The sequence below is a fragment of the Poecilia latipinna genome, unplaced genomic scaffold (genome assembly GCF_001443285.1).
Source record: "Poecilia latipinna isolate Pla-1442-1.1 unplaced genomic scaffold, P_latipinna-1.0 Scaffold604, whole genome shotgun sequence".
Classification (NCBI taxonomy): Eukaryota; Metazoa; Chordata; class Actinopteri; order Cyprinodontiformes; family Poeciliidae; genus Poecilia; species Poecilia latipinna.
The window spans coordinates 256,908-274,421 of record NW_015113220.1 but is presented as its reverse complement, the minus strand read 5'-3'; the positions used below and the strand labels follow the sequence as shown (position 1 = coordinate 274,421).

The 17,514-nt window shown below is 40.5% G+C and overlaps 1 protein-coding gene across 4 annotated transcripts in view; it reads right to left on the bottom strand.

Annotated features, from left to right (window-relative positions):
- The window catches only part of tab2 (TGF-beta activated kinase 1 (MAP3K7) binding protein 2), a 66,278-nt gene that overhangs the window by 3,723 nt on the left and 45,041 nt on the right, over positions 1-17,514 (bottom strand). Inside the window, exons 2-7 of one of the 4 annotated variants that reach the window (XR_001426262.1) lie at positions 15,336-15,528; positions 12,250-13,885; positions 8,129-8,289; positions 7,017-7,110; positions 6,477-6,572; positions 3,364-4,010 (exon numbers count right to left, since the gene is read on the bottom strand). Coding sequence is in view for 3 of the 4 variants with exons in the window: in XM_015042852.1 (XP_014898338.1) it covers positions 3,871-4,010; positions 6,477-6,572; positions 7,017-7,110; positions 8,129-8,289; positions 12,250-13,885; positions 15,336-15,437 (2,229 nt within the window). In the remaining variant the exon portion in view is untranslated. Of the gene's footprint in view, positions 1-2,594; positions 4,011-6,476; positions 6,573-7,016; positions 7,111-8,128; positions 8,290-12,249; positions 13,886-15,335; positions 15,529-17,514 lie in introns of those variants that run through there. The other 3 variants (XM_015042853.1, XM_015042852.1, XM_015042854.1) reach the window with 3 other exon arrangements.

Sequence of the window (17,514 nt, the reverse complement as noted above, 5' to 3'; positions counted from 1 at the left end):
CCCTCAGCTCCTTCAGACTAGCAAGCAGCAATTAGCAAACACCTGGTGGAACTGTATGTCTGCTGAGCTCACTGTAGGAGCTATTTCTCAGAGCAACGCTGGTTAAAACATTACTGTAGGGTCAATAGAGGAGTGTTGTGATGACTTCTTGAAGCCAGAGTTTCAGAAAGAGCAGGAGTTTTTAAAGAGACAGAGGCCTAATTTTAATCCTAAATTGCAAAGTAACATTTCTTTTAAGCTATATTTGATATATACAGTATTTTTTAAATAACTGAAATTAACAGTTCTTTGTGCGTTAAAATGGCACTGTGTGGCTAGCAAACACATAATACTGCCCCTTTAAAAGATTAAGTGTTCCAATAAACCCATAAGACAACACTGCATAAGGACTTTAAATTGCTGTTTAGTTGTTCTTGTGACTTCAGGTTTCTCATCTAAGTTACTCAACATGTGGTAAAGTGCCCATCAGCATGTACAGGAGTCGGTGAAGACTTTCCCACTGAGTCACAGTTGCACAACAGGAAATCTTAACGTGATACAGAATGACATTTCATTAATTCACTCCAGAGAATCTCATACAGATACGCAATATATAAATTGATATATTTCTAATTACATTTCATGTAATTAATTTACATTAATTACTTAATTATTACATTACATTAATTAATTTACATTTTCATTTTATGTAATATTACTCAGAATATTACATAAAAACATATTTATGCAGAATTGCTGTGGCCCACACTGCCATCACTTCTGCCAAGGGAACAAGCCAACAAAGATCACTGCTAAAAAAGCCAATTGTTCTAATGTTGCATCTTTCTGCCGACAAGCTTTATGAATCTGAATTCCTTTTCATGTCATTGTGTACGAAAGACACACAACGAAACTGTGAAAGCTGCTGCTGTCATTTTATGCATCTGTTTTATATATTTATTTTGGTAACACTTTATTTGAAGGGGGTTGAATAAGACTGACATGACACCGTCATAAACATAAATAAGCCTTCATGAATATTTATGACTGTTGTCATAAAGCGTCATTCGGTAAATTATGACACTTTTAATACAAAGTTGACATTATTCAAAATGTCTTTGTTATGACAACTTGACATTAACCAGGAAATCATTACTGTTTAAACTTTACCTTTAATAACATAAAGATACCTAATTTTTAAAGTGCAATCAGTAATTATTTTATAGCAAATTTATATCAGTAATGATTTCTTGGTTAATGTCAAGTTGTCATAAAGACATTTTGAATAATGCCAACTTTGTATTAAAAGTGTCATAATTTACCGAATGACATTTTATGACAATAGTCATAAATATTCATGAAGGCTTATTCATGTTCATGACATGTGTTATGTCATGTTTATGACAGTGTCATGTCAGTCTTATTCAACCTTCTTCAAATAAAGTGTTACCTTTATTTTAAATTTAGTTACTTAAATCACTGAAAAAAAATTCTTATATACATTTTATATTGCTTATGGTTATATTTGTGTTTACCAATATTTAACACTTTGGATGGAGTAGCTGTCAGCACATGAGCAAAGTCCCTTGGGGATCAACACAGCATTTTCTATCTTAATAAAGAACCAGAGGAGGATGAAGGCTTACTGCTACAATACTTAGAAACAGGAAGAGATCATAATAATGACATTGCTGGAGTAGGGATGGGCTCTAATAAGTTTATACATCTACCCACTCCTTTGTCATTTTAGTATTACTGTTATTCTTATTTCTACTGTATGACAGTCAATAAACACTGAAATACAAATGTTAATTAAATTAATTCCATCTATTCCTTTTTATTTTTCAAATTGGACTTATACAATTTTCTAATTTCCTGAAAAACAGCTTTTGGTTTTCATTAGCCGGAACCACAGTCAAAAAGTGACTTCAATTACTCAACAGTAACTGAGCTCTACTGCCATCTAGTGGGAAGAGCATTCTGAAGGCACACCAACAACATTCAGAATAGATTTTTTTTTATTTTTACAAATAACTTATCTGTTACAAAGACAGTTTTCCCAGCTTAAAAAAAAAAAAAACCTTTAGATATCCAAAAAATGACTTTTTCCTCCATTTAATAAAACATGAATGAACTGCCTCTTCACACCAAGGTGCAGGTAACGCTGAAAACTGGATTCTTTGGGTTGGAAAAAGGAAGAACAAAGATGTAAGTGCTAAAGAGACAATAAATCATCTTCTACTTCTAAATGGGATTACATAATACTAAGAATTTGGTTTAAAAAAATGGCACTTGAAATTTGACTGAGGAGATTGTCAATATAAATTCATAAGGCACTAATGCAAGGCATCAGCTCACAAATAAGGAAAAACTCAAAAGTAACTAGTTCAAGGTTACGATATCTTAAATCACATTGAGTAAACTTTAGACGCTCCCTCTTAGATAAAAAGGTTAAGAGGATAAAATGAGCCAATAAAAATAAGGGAATACACAGTGGACAATCATGTGCTTACATTGTGTGTGGGAGTGTGTATCTGTGTGTGTGGGGGGTTCTGTCTGTGTAACAATTCTAACCTGTGTATAAGGCACAAGGGCCACAGAGGGGTCATTGAAACAGAGGAAAGACGTTTTAATTCATCACCAGTTGGTTGAAACCAGAAGCTCCACTCAGACTCACGTCTGCTTGGAAACTTCAGATGTTTTCCAGGAGCTCCTCCAAATCAATCCTGGTGCGTTACAAAATGAGTCTCTTCGCACTGAGGTGTAGTTTATCCCCAAACATCAATCCTACATTCCAGTTGTCAGATAGGATGGCAGTTTGTCATTTTTTCCTTTTTTTTTTTTTTTTTTAAACCCAGCTCTTCTTCCCCAACCCCACAAAATCTCCAATATGTCCTGAAGAACATAAACAAAAATAAAAACAAGAACTCCTCCTCCGTCGCCTTACGTCAACAGATCGTACACGGGAAACTCAGCAAATACACGAGCAACGAACGGACCAACCGACACGTGTAGCTTCGTGATGACTGTGAGGGTTTTGACCGGCTCTGCTCGTCTCCTTCTGCAAAGCTTCTGCTCCCACACAAATCAAGTAAAAAGCTTAAAAATGGAGCATGGTGCTTGTCTGTTTAAGGAAAACAAAAATAAAATAGTTGATAAAGTCTATAAAGCTATAATTACAGGAAATACACATGATTCATAGTGTGAGGAGAAAAGGTTTAAAAGCACAATCTAAAAATTATGTACAGCAAGGAGCTCGAGGAGAGCTTCTGCTTCAATGTACTGTACATAAAGCATGCAACTTGTTTTTCATTGAGTCGTGACTACGTAGACAGAAAGGGGGTGCTGGAGAGACATTAATAAGCATGGAAACATGGCAGCAACGGGAAACGAACGTTCAAGTCCACAAGAGGATTACCTTCGGCGGCTGAGCTCAGTTCCATCACCAGGTCAGGCCGTCACGGAGGAAGAAACAACTCAGATATACGATCAGGAAAAGGCACATCGGCACCTGGAGTGTTTGTGCGAGCGTGTGCCGTCACTGCGGGGCCACGCTCATAATACTGTGAGTGGAAGCAGCGAAGCGTCGCCCAACGAGACACAGTCCCGGTCTCTAAGGCGAGGTATCATCCCACTGTTGGGAACCAACAGGAGCTGTATACGCTGTCCAGTCAGGCCTTCGGTGGACAGCTTTACACCTCCCTCAGAGAACAGGAAAGACGATTAATAGCTAGGAAGAAGAGGCTGCTCTGCTTTCACTACCGCAGCCCGCTGTCCGTTTTTCTCTTTCGCCGCACAAAAGCAAAAGGAAAACTCAAAAAGTCTGGTCTACTGTAGCCTGCGAGACGTCAGGGTGTGCGGAGGCAGGGCACGGTGCGGCGCCCCGTTGGCTCAGAAGTGCCGCGGGAAGTCACACTGTTCACAGCGGTTGAGGGCGGGATGGTTGAGGAAGGTGCAGGCTGTGCAGTTCCAATGGTTGCCCTCATCCTCCTCTGGATCTGTGCTGGGCTTCACAATCTTACTTCCTGTGTCTGAGACCAAAGGGAAAGGAAAGGAGGTCAACACAACACCGCTGAAAATCCAATAGTGAATTTGAGCCAAACTGCCACTTGAGTACTTCTGGGTCGAACATATTTACAGACTAAGCTTTTTCTTTTGTATGTATATTTTTTACCGTTTTAGCTTAATTACCACTCCAAATATGTTTTTCAGCAAATTACCTATTTAAAGTCTGTGTACTCCAGTTAATAATTAGTCTATTACTAAATTAGTTAATATTCATTTCCATAATGTATTAATTATGAAATTCGTTTAATAGTTGAAGACCTAGTCTAGTTGGGGTCTCATTTTCCCAGAGCACTTCCTGCTACATGTCTACTGCAAACTAGACTTCTGCTTTTATTTTTGCTTCTATAAAAGTTCAGTTTTGGCAGTTTTGTTACAAACAGTGGTCCTGTCAACAGTTTTCAGAAAGCGGAATATGTGGAAAACTCAGGGTAAGTTCAAGGTAGATATGTGGATATCCTGAGTTTTTGGTTTCAGAAATCCAGGTAGGCATTATCCTGAGTCAGCTTACTCTGTGTACAAATCCTGAGTGTGTCTGACTGTTGTGCCGAGACGTGACAAGAGGAACGTGTCAGAAACGCCGTAGCAGACTTTGGAACACTAATCCTCAGCACAACTATCCACCAGGAGAGATAGATCGGACCACGACTGGATGTCTGTCATCTCTGGAGTAAGATGTTTTGACGTGATACTGCCATTTATCTCAGTAAAATTACACCATGATGTTTTTGTTGGAAATTAAACAATAGTGTCGATAATAAAACCGGAGTTCTCTGTCAAATCACACTCACGCATTGACTTGGTCTCTACCAAGAGACCAAGTCTTTATAGTAGCAATAGTATCATTTTTTTTTTCTTAAATATGTTTTGATATTCTCCTTATGCAGTTACTAGCATTTCTAATTCCTTCTGTGAGAAATGTGCACTTTGAGGCCTTTTATTTTCTCCCATTGCCATGGTGAATGGCAGTATCTGCCATCCATTGATGAAGGCTTCTCATCTATAATTGAGTTAATCAGTTGATGCTGACTGTTCTGAAACTGAAAATCTTATCACTCAGCTGAGTAGGTTTACTCAGAGTATCTGCCTTCTACTCAGGGTTTGTTATGCCGTTAGTCCGTATGTCTCCATCTTCAGAGGAAGGTTTTGTTCCAACTCAGCTGCTTTAATCTTCTTCTGTGCCGTCTTCTTGGTCTTTATGTTACTTTTTGTTCTCTAACTGTCACTTCCTAAGGAAAATGGTTGCACCAAACTTTATTTTTATTCAAACTTAAATAAAGGTAAAAAAATTTTTTTTAAATGAAATAAAAAAAAATGGGGGTATTAAAATACAGGGGTCTTAAATACAGCTCTCAGATTTTTATTAGTAAACGATGCTGAAAACTATGTACAATGTTCATTCTATTTCAGAGTCCTGAGCTTATTAGTTAGTCTATCACATAAGACGCCAATAACAAAACTTAAGGGGTATAAATTCTTCAGTAAAGCACTGTAAGCAAACAATGAATGATGAAACACAGATATTAGTAGGCCTGTCACAATAAGCAATAAAACAATTAATTGCATGATAAATTAAAACGAGCTCAATAATTTCTATTTGCATGATTTATTGTTTTTCCTCTTTTCTCTCCATCAAAAACTGGATGATAAAAGTCTTCAGTCTGGCGGTTTGGTCTCAGGTAGGATGCACCGATTTATTGGTGGCGATTTCCTTAATTTTGAGAGATTGGTGATTGACAGATACTTGCGTGTGAAGCCGATCTTATCCCCTGACCTCAGCCACCTTAGCCAACGTCTAAAAATCAACCGCTGTCCTCTTCTGCTCTGCCTTAGAGAGGTTTGACTAACCGGCTCACCAGGTCATGTCTGCATGTTTGTAGTTAACAATAGTCACCCCATTGTTTCCAACTCAGCGACTTGCAAAAATTTAGCAACATTTCAGGAAAACAAATTGGTATTGGCCAACATTGGAATCTGTAGATCACGTATTTTATAGATTGGTAATTGCCGATCGTCCAAAAAAAACTGCAATCAGTGCGGCCTTAGTCTCAACCAAGCCTTTTATGGACAATTTTGTTTACAGAGACATAATTCATTTTGTTTATTTTGTAAATTTAAAATGTCTTCCAGTTCCAGTGTTAAATGTTCATTAGAATTTAAAGTTTATTGATCTTTGAGAATGTGTTCTTGCATTATTACACCATCAGCATTATACGTTCTCAACACAGCAATATTACTGTTTATCGCAATAACTTCTCAGACAATTTTTCGTCCAGCAAAAATTGTTGTTATGACAGGCCTAGATATGAGCACACATAAATGTGACTTTTGCTAAAAAAAAAATTAAAAAAAAATCGAGGCAGTTCATGCAAACAGAAGCAGTTGTAGCAAGATTCCAGCAATGAAGAGAATGCATCCAGGAATGGCCTTACCGACAGATGTAGTACCTTTGGGTTTGGGTGGGACAGGACCAAGGAATCCAATGTTGTCATAAAAATTATGGATTACACTTGGATTTAAGTGTGGTCCTGCACACAGATGGAGACAGAATGGAAGCAACAACGTTGGCGTATCAGTCCCGTATCAAAACTTTAAAATCAGTTTTGATTTGCTTTGTATTGGAGGCTCTTTGTGTTCAAACAGACGTCATCAATAAAACATTTATGAGAGTGAGACTCAACATCCTTCCTTGACGTGTGGAAGCTGCTGGCCCTGCGGGGGCTCAGCCTGGGGGGCTGTAAATCTCTCGTTACCCAGCAGCAGCAGGATGCAATTCAGGAAGAGCTGGTAGCTAATAGTGCTGAGTGTAAAGAACACGCGATCCGGCTGCTGCTGCATTGCTTTCTCTAATAACTTAGTGTTTTATGAACAACAAACAGGCCAAAAACTCACTTTAAAGACAAAAATGTATGTTTATATTCATTGAGCAGAACATCTGGAGTATTATGCAGCAGACAGAAGTGGATACATACCATTTGTTTGAAGGAGATCAATTTCTTTGCTGAGGCAGTCGATGTCGATCTGCAGCGTTCTGTTTTTGCATCGCAGATTCTTCATTTCATCGATCTGTAGGAACACAGAGAAAGAATCTCAAACCTAAACCAATATTCTCAACGTCCTGGGCAAACTCCAACTACCCAGAGCTTTCCACAACTCCAACAACTCAGCTAAGATTTTATTCACTTAATCTAAAGAGAGCATAAAGTGATAAATATCGCTTGCGCTTAGATGTGTCGCACATGAACTGTGAAGTTCTTGTGTTACCTGATGTAAATTGTGTGGCCTATCAAGTCTGAGCATACAGTACTATTTTATATGGACCTAAACAGATGCTGTTATCACCATGGATACAGAAATGTCATATAAAAGCTGACCTACGTGGTTTCATCTGTTCTGACAGAGAAATTTGTTTGAGAATGTAAACTAGTATTTTATCTCTACTGTTTAAACAGCGTGTGGTGGAGGGTTGCATAACAGGAACACGATGATATTGGTAAACGTAAAGACAGAGATGTGACTTGTGATAAACCTAGTTGTTGCATCTCCAGTGTTCTGTTGGAGGGATAAACCGTGTGAAAATTTAGAGTCAGCCCCACGCTTTTCTACTTAGCTGAGAAAATGTCTGAATCACTTTTATTCAAACTTGAGGAGTTCAAGGTTGAACATATTTACAAAGCTTTTTCATTATTATTTTAAATCCTAAATATATATCCTTTGAATATCTGCACATTATAAAATATTAGAAGTTTATAACTTTTATGAATGATATTTCTAATAAAAGGAAGAGTTTTAAAGAAGGACTTCTACAAAATCCAACAATTGAATGGATGGACAGGAGTTAGGATACAAGGAACATGGACATGGAAGGAGGGAAACAATATATGTAGGAAGGAAGGAAGAAAAGAAAGCAAAGCAGAAAGGATATGAGGTAGGAAGAAGAGAAAGAAGGAATGGCAGAATATTATAACATTTATCCAGATAATACTGGAATAAAACTTCACACAAAGAAATCTGGCTCAGTGGCATCTAAACGTGAAGAGGTCAAACCAAAGCAAAGTAGTAAACAACATCTCTGTCATCTCACAGAAGGAATTTGGGAGGCAGAGTTGGATCTCTGCAGTCTTCTTCTGGTCAGGTCATTCTCCATTTCATTCACTTCCTCTTTTAGCTTCTCCAACTTCTTCTTCTTCATTTCCAACTCGTGCCACAGTCTCTCCATTCGAGCTTTCTGATGGACCAGCAGAGCTGAAAGCAGAGAGAAGGACAGCATGTTTTATCAGAGGCAGCAGCTGCAGCAAGTGTCCTGCTTTCTCCAACATGAAGAAACGAAACAGAAACATGTGGATAAAACCTCATTAAGAGTGGTTTGTTAAAAGAACTCTGTGGTAAGAAGCTGTCGGCCTTTGAACATGAACCATCGTAGTTAAATAGTTCTGCAGTGATTGTTCTAAAAACCACAGCTGTACCAGGATCTATTCAGGGTTCTTCTACATCTCCCAAATTTAAAAAGAATTGCTGTATCTGTTCATAGATACAGCATTCCCACAGAGTCTCCTTATGGGTGAGAAACCAGGTGTAAAAAGTGATGTGAATGTGGGGTTGTATTGAGTAGTTAGAATCAGTAAGCATCTTACCAGCAGTACAAAGCAGTCAGTCAAAATAAGAGCTCCATAACACTTTTGGCTTGGAGTGAATTTGGTCTTTAAAATGACTCAAAGTTAAGATCTTTGATCCAGTGGTAACAGTGTTTATGACTGTCTGAATTAAAGGGATAGACACGTCTGCACAGAGGTGACTCACTACAAACAGCAGGAAGGAAACTGTGGGAACTTCTGTTAAAAAAACAAAACAAATGAAAGTACAAAAAGTATTGACAATGGATTTTAACATTGATGACATTAATTGTTAACATCAACAGTCCAGTCTGGTCAGGAGTTTGTTGTTGTCTCAGATTAAGCTAATTTTGAATGCTACGTTTAAGGGAGGATCTTTTAACTCCTGCTGTAAGAAAGAATTTAGCTGTTAAAAGTGGGAGGAGAGAGGGGCGGGGTTCTTTGCAGACTCGAAGTGGGCGTTTCTACAGCGCAAACACTGATTAGCTAGATCCAGAAGCAGAAATCTTACAAAAACTGACAGAAATCTGTGACCACTTCAAAAAGTTGAACAAGTTATAGAACAAGGACCCTTCATCTCTGGGACAGTCTAACATTATGTTTTACTTCATTATTTGTTGTAACCACTGATGTCAGTTTCACATTATTTCAGTAACCAGATTTTGTTTTGAGGAGAAGCAGGTTTGGATATGTCACTAATGTGGGACCAGCTAACACAATCTGCCTCCTGTTATTATACCTAAGAGCTAAAAAGTCTTCTGATACCCTCGGTTACAACAGCTAGGTCGTGAAACCAAATAAATAAATTAAAGTCTGATGCCAGAGAAGTAAGCTAGCCATATTATGGGGGCAGAAAAAGTCAAACGACTTTAATTTTGTCCAATCAGGTGTGATCCTTGAGAAAACCCTATGATATATACTGCTCAAAAAAATAAAGGGAACATTTCACTTTAATTTTGTGTGTGGCTCCAAATCCAGGCCTCCATTGGTTAATAACTTTTATTTCCATTGATGATTTTTGTGTGATTTTGTTGTCAGCACATTCAACTTTGTACAGAACAAAGTATTCAATGAGAATATTTCATTCATTCAGATCTAGGATGTGTTATTTGAGTGTTCCCTTTATTTTTTTGAGTAGTGTACTTGTCCAATTGTGTTGCACTTCAGTTTGTTCGTCCAGTCAGCTGTGCCTCCTGAGAAATGCCTTCCTTTGGAAATGACTACTTCATCTGTAGACGTACGTACTTGTTAAAAATCTGATCCAGCTTTAGATTTGAATTGTTGCTATGGTGATTTTAGGAGTTTGTGGTGGTGGGTTGTTACAATATTAGCCTACAGAATCTTTATCCTAACAAGTTAATCAAATTCTAGCAATTTCCAACTCTGTCAGCTTGATTCAATGTCAAGCTATTTCAGAAAATGGATTTAGAAACCTCCCTTCCCCCATAAAAAACTCCAAAAGATGTTCAAAGAAAAAGCAGAAAAGGCAATCGGAACAATTTGTTTTTCCAAACTGAACCAGTTTAACAGGGAGGCTACATTTCAAACAGGTTTTCACTTGCATATCAGGAAAAAGCGTTGCGCAACACCAAACATGATATTCTGCTGCCAAACAAAGAGCGATATGATCTTGGTGACTGGTGGTAAAAACATTAGTGTTTAATTAACCGTTATGTGGTAACAGGTGTGTCCGTATCAGGTGGCTTCAAATGGGACTCAGCCAGGCGTAACGCCACCAATCGATATTCCATGTTTTGATACAAACGCACATGAAGTGTTAAGTGTGGTAGTCGCCATAGAGCAAAAGCCAAAGCCAGTGACTCACACATGATACAGTCAAAAGTCCAAAAAAGGAAAGAGCAGTGTGCTGCCACATGTTTGACTCACTCCAGGATCTGTAGTTAGGGGCTGATGGGGGCAAACAGAGCGTTTACTGTGGAGGACTCACACTGCAGTCATCACACCAGGTCTTGCTTAGAGAGCCACCTTGGCTTTCATCTGCCGTGTGGAAACGGCCATGAAGAACATGTCTCCACCACAGTACTGACAGCAAGTATACACTGTACCACTCAAGAAATACTTTTAAAGGCTATGTTTTCAAAAGAAACTTTTCTGATTATACACTATATACCTTTTAGCAACTTAAGCTTCAGGGCAGGCGTTTAAGGAGAGTTGGAAAGCACTTAGGGAGCATAAAAGAAGAGTATAAGCAATGGCATTATAATTCAAATCTTTTAGAAAAAAAAAACTAAAACTGTCAACCTGAACAGTAAAAGACCGTTTAAACCAGTGTTTCTCAACCCTGGTCCTCACCCCCCCTGTCCTGCATGTTTTCGGTGTTTCCCTTCTGCCACACCTGAATTGTATCTCTGGGTGATTAACAGGCTTCTGCAGTACTTGATGGTCATGCAATCATTTGAATCAGCTGTTCTGGAATAGAGGCACATCTAAAACATGCAGAGCAGGGGGGCAGTGAGGACCAGGGTTGAGAAACACTGTTTTAAACCAACAGTACCATAGCTAGCTGTTAGGGTAGTTCTCAAACAGGTTGGTAAACCAATACAGACAGAGTGGTCTGCTGTTGCTGGTGGTCATGTTTTACACTCGTTTTATTCTGGATGTTTAAATTAGTGCACACTTAAATAAAACATACATAGTAATCTATTAAACTGTAGGGGAGGAGCCAGCTGTTATCGTATGGTCTGCTGCTGCAGAGTGAGCGCTCTGCTGAGCTGCATTATCTCCTTCAGAGATGATTTAATGTTGGAAAAAAAACTGTGGTGGAAGTTGGTTAAGTATTTTCCAGGAATATAGTGTAATTCTATGGCACAGTCGAGGAACTGTGTTACCCTCAGTTGTTATAAAAACGGAAAATATAACAAATAGGTCTTAAAAGAAATTTGACTTCATAATGTAAGGCTTTGAAATTGGCCCCCTGTCTCTTTAAAAACTCCAGCTCTTTCTGAAACTTTGCTTTCAGGAAGTCATCACAAGGTGGCTCCTCTATTAACGTTTTTACCAGCGTTGCACTGCGAAGTAGCTGCTATTATGAGCTTAGCGGTTTCTCCAGGTGTTTGCTAATTGCTGCTGGCTAGTGTGAAGGAGCTGAGAGGGGGAGTCAAGGCGGTGGGGTGTTCTGTGAGGCAAAAGCTTGGAAATGGCAGCTCTGAGAAGGAGCTGCTCCTCAAAGGTGGAGCCAAGTTCACCCACGTGTTTTTGCGAAGCTGATTGGCTGCCATGGGAGACTAAGATTTCTCAAACATGCAAAAAAAGGTATGTTTTTGATGAGGGAATTGCATTATAATATGACGTAAAGGTCAAAAAAGTAAATTTTTTCATAATACTACCCCTTTAAAATCTTGCCATGTGTACCAGGCACAACCAAAAAAAAAAAAAAAACCCTGGAAAGGAAGCAGCTCAAACATTGAAGGACAATCTGAAAAAGGAAGTTAATGTCGGAAAAATTTGCTCCTCAGTTCTAACATTTTATTTTGAACACTTATGAGGGTTATTCAGCCAGGAACTGAGCCAGGGCACAAACATTTTTCTGCAGTGAGACTCAAAGCCACCTCAGCGCTGGAGAGTTGCTCACCTTGTGTGTACGCTGCATCATCAGAACCCATGCTGAGTCTGCGCGGCTCGCTTGGCCGCTCTCTGTGCGGTGACAGCGGATCAGACAGATGCAGGGGCTCCGGCTCCACAAAGTGGTGGTCCGGCGGCAGGCTGAGGAGGTTGTTGGGCTCAAAGGTCGGGGACACAACCCCAGGGGACACAGCTGGAGGTTTGTTAGGAGACACAGTGATTTTAAAGGTATATTTGGTGTTGGGTTGAGTCACTACCACGCGAGGCGAAGATGCTGTGCCTCCGCCTCCCACAGAGGGCCGACTCTTAGGCGGATGGTGGTGAATGTAGGCGGGGCCCATGCTCACTTGGCCCCCCATGGTCCTGGCCACCGAGGGCCCCTGGATCTGAGGGTTAGCTGAGATGTAGACTGTAGGAGGGTTTCTGCTGCCGCTGTCGTCGCTGGCAGAAATGTAAAACTTGGGCTGAGGGCGGGACCCCAGCGAGGCCACCATGGCTTCCTCAGAAAGGGCACTAGCAGCAGTGGGTGGGCTGGCTGAGAAGTAAACAGTGGGCTGGTTGCGGCTGGAGCCGGACCCTCCGATGGACTGAGGGGTGCTGGAGACAGTAGAAGAGGAGGAAGAGGATGGGCAGCCAGAGGAGGAAGAGGAGGCAGACCAGGGCCCGCCGCTCGCCCGCAGCACCGTTGTGGCGGTGGTGGAGCTGCTCCGCTGAGGAGATTCAAGTTTGATCTCAATCTGGTTCTTCCGGGGGCCGGTGGAGATATTCTGGATGTTGTACTGGCTGACGGCAGACAGGGAGGAGGGCAGGGCGGAGGAGGAGGAGGACGGGGGGCAGGAGGACACGCTGGAGGATGCCGCCACGCCACCGCTGGGGGGAATGGCAGGTGCCTGCGGGTTGGTGGGGGAACTGATGGGCATGTAGACGTGAGAGGTCCTTGAGGTGTGCGAAGAGGTGTGCTGGGGGGCAGGGCGCGGGCTGGGGGAGGGTGATGGGTGGATCTGGAAGATCTGCTGCTGGGGCTGGGAAGTGGGACTGTACTGGGCACGGCCACTCGGCTGCTGGCTCTGCCGGCCCGAGCCGGACTGGCTGACGTACGGCCGGATGAAGATGGAGTTGCCCTGAGGGCTGCCCAGGCCCTGCTGGGGCACGCTGTGTATGTGCAAAGAGGCAGGGGTGTTGCGGCCTGTTTGAAGGTTTGGGGCAAGCGTCACTGTGATGGGGTTGAAACGGGGGGCCTGGTGTGGCCCCACGCTCGGCCCTTTGGCTCCCAGTGTGTAGAGCCCCAGGTTCTGCGGGGGCTGCACCTTACGCGTGGGCTCCATCACGCTGAAGACGTTGAGGGTGGAGGGGACCTGCACCGGGGCGGACTGTGGCTCGTGCTGGAAAAAGTCACTGCTGGGGGCCTGGCCTGTCTGGAGGGGCCCGTCGCTCATGCTGTGGGCCAGGGTCCGGCTGCCATTCATTCTCAGGCCGTCCCGGTCTGGGGCCACATGCACATTCTGAGACTGCAGGCCCAGGTTCAGCTGGGTCATGTGCTTCAAGTTGGGGTCCTCAGAGAAGCTGGGGCTGCTGGCGTCACTGTAAAGGTAGCCTGGACTGACCTGGGACAAGTATTTACAACAGGCATCCAGATTGTTGTTGCACTGCAGGAAGGAGAGAAGAAGTGAGAAATAAGATGTTAAATAATGGGTTGATTGTAACTGAAGATATTCATTTCCATCTCATCGTTTGTTTCTGGAGGAGGAGAGGAGGTTGGTCATGTGACAATGATAGTGATGCAGCAAAGGATTATGGGGAGTTTAACTGAAGCAGAGAGAAAGTCAGCAGGGTGGATGTTGTTTTCATGTGTCAAAAGAGTGGAGAAATAACCATAATATCAGTGAATATCGGTCATAACAGAAATATTAATATCAGCGCATCTCTAAATAACTGGCATGCTGTTATAGTTCAGGCGTCGTGTATAAAGATTATATGTGAGGTCAGTTTGTGGACCAACAGCCACTGTAACTCTGATGGATGTTTTTAGTTACAGATGCTAGAGTTCATTATGTAGAACTCCTTGAGGATGCGAAGAGGCCACATTCATAGAGTGGGGACATATTGTGATAATGCAGAAAGAAATAGTCATTAAAATATAATTTTTCACAACTCTAAGCAGTAGTATTGCAATTATAAGTATTGGTGGGATATTGTGTAGCTTTATTCAAAATCAAAACTAAACAAAAATCGAGGCACCAAGTGGAGATCAATTCTGATATGAAATCTAAAAAAAAAATATGATTATATCTGTAGCTTTGGCCCGTCCATTTCCCCCGTGGAGTCCATCCTGCCTTCCCTCTACGTGACATTCAGCAGTAAAGATATGTATGGTTTAGTGATGTAATTTACAACTGACCTGAAACACACCACTTGATTTACTGGAATCCACAATGACTGAAAAATAATTCAGCATAATCTGTGTCCTTTTGATATATTGTGCTCTCCGGCCTGTTGGCTCCTATGGCATCAATATGAGCCAACAGGCATACAGACACAAAAACGAGCAGACAGGAACATCAGCTAAAGGCAGAGGTGTAAAAAGTGTGGCCCGGGGGCCATTTTTGGCCCTCAGAATGGTTCTGTGTGACCTACAACCATAACTCACAAATGGTAGAAGTGGTTGATACAGATACGAGATGTTTTGATTTTAAAAATGGGTAAAATTTTCAGACAAATTTAAGTCGAAATGAAACATCTTAGGCACAACGGGGAGTATCTGTCTCATCAAACATATTTCTTGCTTTTTCAGAATCTTTTTACAAAATAAATAAATAAAAAAACTTTGTCTTAAAATGATCAACTTGATCATTTCGAACCATATGATGACAAGATAACTATCACAGTTTAATATTTGGATACTATTATTTTTTCTAAACAACTTTCCAATCAAACATCAGTTTTTACCATCCAATAAATAACTAAGCAAATAAAATTCAATATGTTCAATTAGTATTTTGTGATACATTATTGACTTCAATACATTTTGTAACTTCATTAACTTCCTTTGTGTTTTATTTAATTTTTTTAATTATGTGTAATTTCAAGCCTCTTTACCTCCAAAACACACTGAGAGACGACACCTTCAGGGACTTCAGGGAACTTCTGGCGCAGGTCGTGCAAAACCTGAATGTCAATCTGCTGGTTTCCCTGGGCCATTCGTATGTTGCCAGGTCAGGACCGCTTGTTCAGGTCAGCAGACTGGAACATCAGCTGTGGCAGAATCCCACCCTCATCCTGAACATCTCAACTACAAGACAGAGAGAAGAAAAAAACTCAAATGGTATTTAAACCATATTAAAACAAAAGGAAAAAAAAAAAGAAAAAAATATATACACACACACATGTATGTGTGTATATATATATATATATATATATATATGGCTGCAGTATGTTTACAGTTGTAGTTGAAGAAACCTTTGCATGAACAAACTGCTGAAGAGTTTTTCCATGAGCCTGTCCAAGAGGCCATCCATTTTATTAAGTCTTGGAGTTTATGAGAAGATTTCAGAGAGGCTTGATGAGAAGAGGCTGCATTCATGTCAGAGGGCCTCCTCCCCACAAAGCTCCTTAATAAAGGAGAAGCAGAGGGAGGAAACCACCTCTGACTGACTGTACAGGAAACCAGCCGCTCCAACTCCTCTTAACATCATCATTTACTTATTAAAGAAACTAGGAGGACGAACAGTAGTCTGGTATGGACATATTTTTTTGATTTCAAGTTCAACAATAAAGCTGCTCTGCAAAACAATTGGTTTCCATCAAGGTCAGGGCAGGAAAATCTGAAGCAGGCAGCGCACGATATATGAGTGAGTCGGAAAAGGAGCAAATTCAGCAGAAAACCAGGAATGAGGAGGACCATGCTGCTGTGGCTGTGCAGGCAGGAAAAGGGTGAAATGTGCGACACTAAAGCCTCCTGTCTCCAGAGGAAGCTCAGTGGTGAACCAATCCGTGTGCTGCTGGTCAGCAGCGGCTCAGAAAGCAACACCGTCTGACCAGCGGCAAAGAGAAAGAAGCTGCTTATTCAGCCGGCTCAGGTCAGTCTGCCACAGATGTGTAAAAACAAACAGCATGTACGCCAAATACATGTACGCCATGTACTTACATGGCGTACATGTATTTACATCATATTTCAATCATTTAATCTCTGGGGAGGAATGAGAGCTACAGCCCTAATCACTATATTGATACATTTTCTAGGCCTAAATCCAGAAGCAATAACTAGAAAGGATTTTCAGAGACACAAAGGAAACAATTGTTTAGCGATACACCAGGAGATTGTTGTGGAGAACGATACTGGGCCATTTTCACCTGGACCTGCTCTAAACTGTGACTAGTGAGGAAAAAAATAAATGTTAAAAAATTTGATTGGGGAAAAAACACAACAAAACAATCTGTAAAAATACAATTTCTAATTAGGGATGCACCGATCCACTTTTCTCATTTCCAATACCGATATCTGAGGTTTAATATCGGCTAATACAGAAAAACAGGTAAGCCGATTTAAAATGTTTATTTCTTTTTTTTAAACAGACAGAAATGTACTGAATTACAATTTTTATTTGATAACTGTGCACTAGTACAGCACACATAAATACACCAAAGACTTCACCAACTTGGTCAAACACCTAAAAACAACCATAATTTGTTCAGTTAGTGTAACAAATTACACTGACTGTGTAACTTATTTTCCAAAGTTAATGGAAAATAAATAATAAAGAAACTAACTAAAACAATAGGTTGACTACCTTGGTCAAACATGTAAAAATAAACTGCAACTAGGCCTGTCACAATAAATTGCTGGACGATTGTCTAAAAAATTATTTCGATAAACGATAATATTGTTTCAAGACCTTTTGACACTGATTTAATGAAAATGGCTAATAATGCATGCAATTTCCTGCCATAGATATGTGTTCTTTTGAAAATAAAGTGTATCTAACACTGGAACTGATAAACTGAATCAGTTCCAGTGTTAATGGATTCTCAGTCTCCATTAATAAAAAATGTACTTGAATAAAAACTAAACAACAAAGCCAAAGTGGAAATAAATATTGCATTCAACCAAAAGAGTGCCAATTGTGAAGTCTGTATACTATATTGCCCTTCAGAATCCTTTGCACATTTCGTGCAAAGAATATAGAAATGACAGAGAGCAGTTGGAGCCAAATTGCTACCGCAGTTGATAAACCCGGTAACTTTTCAGCTGTTCTTCATTAACGTGACATAAATAGGT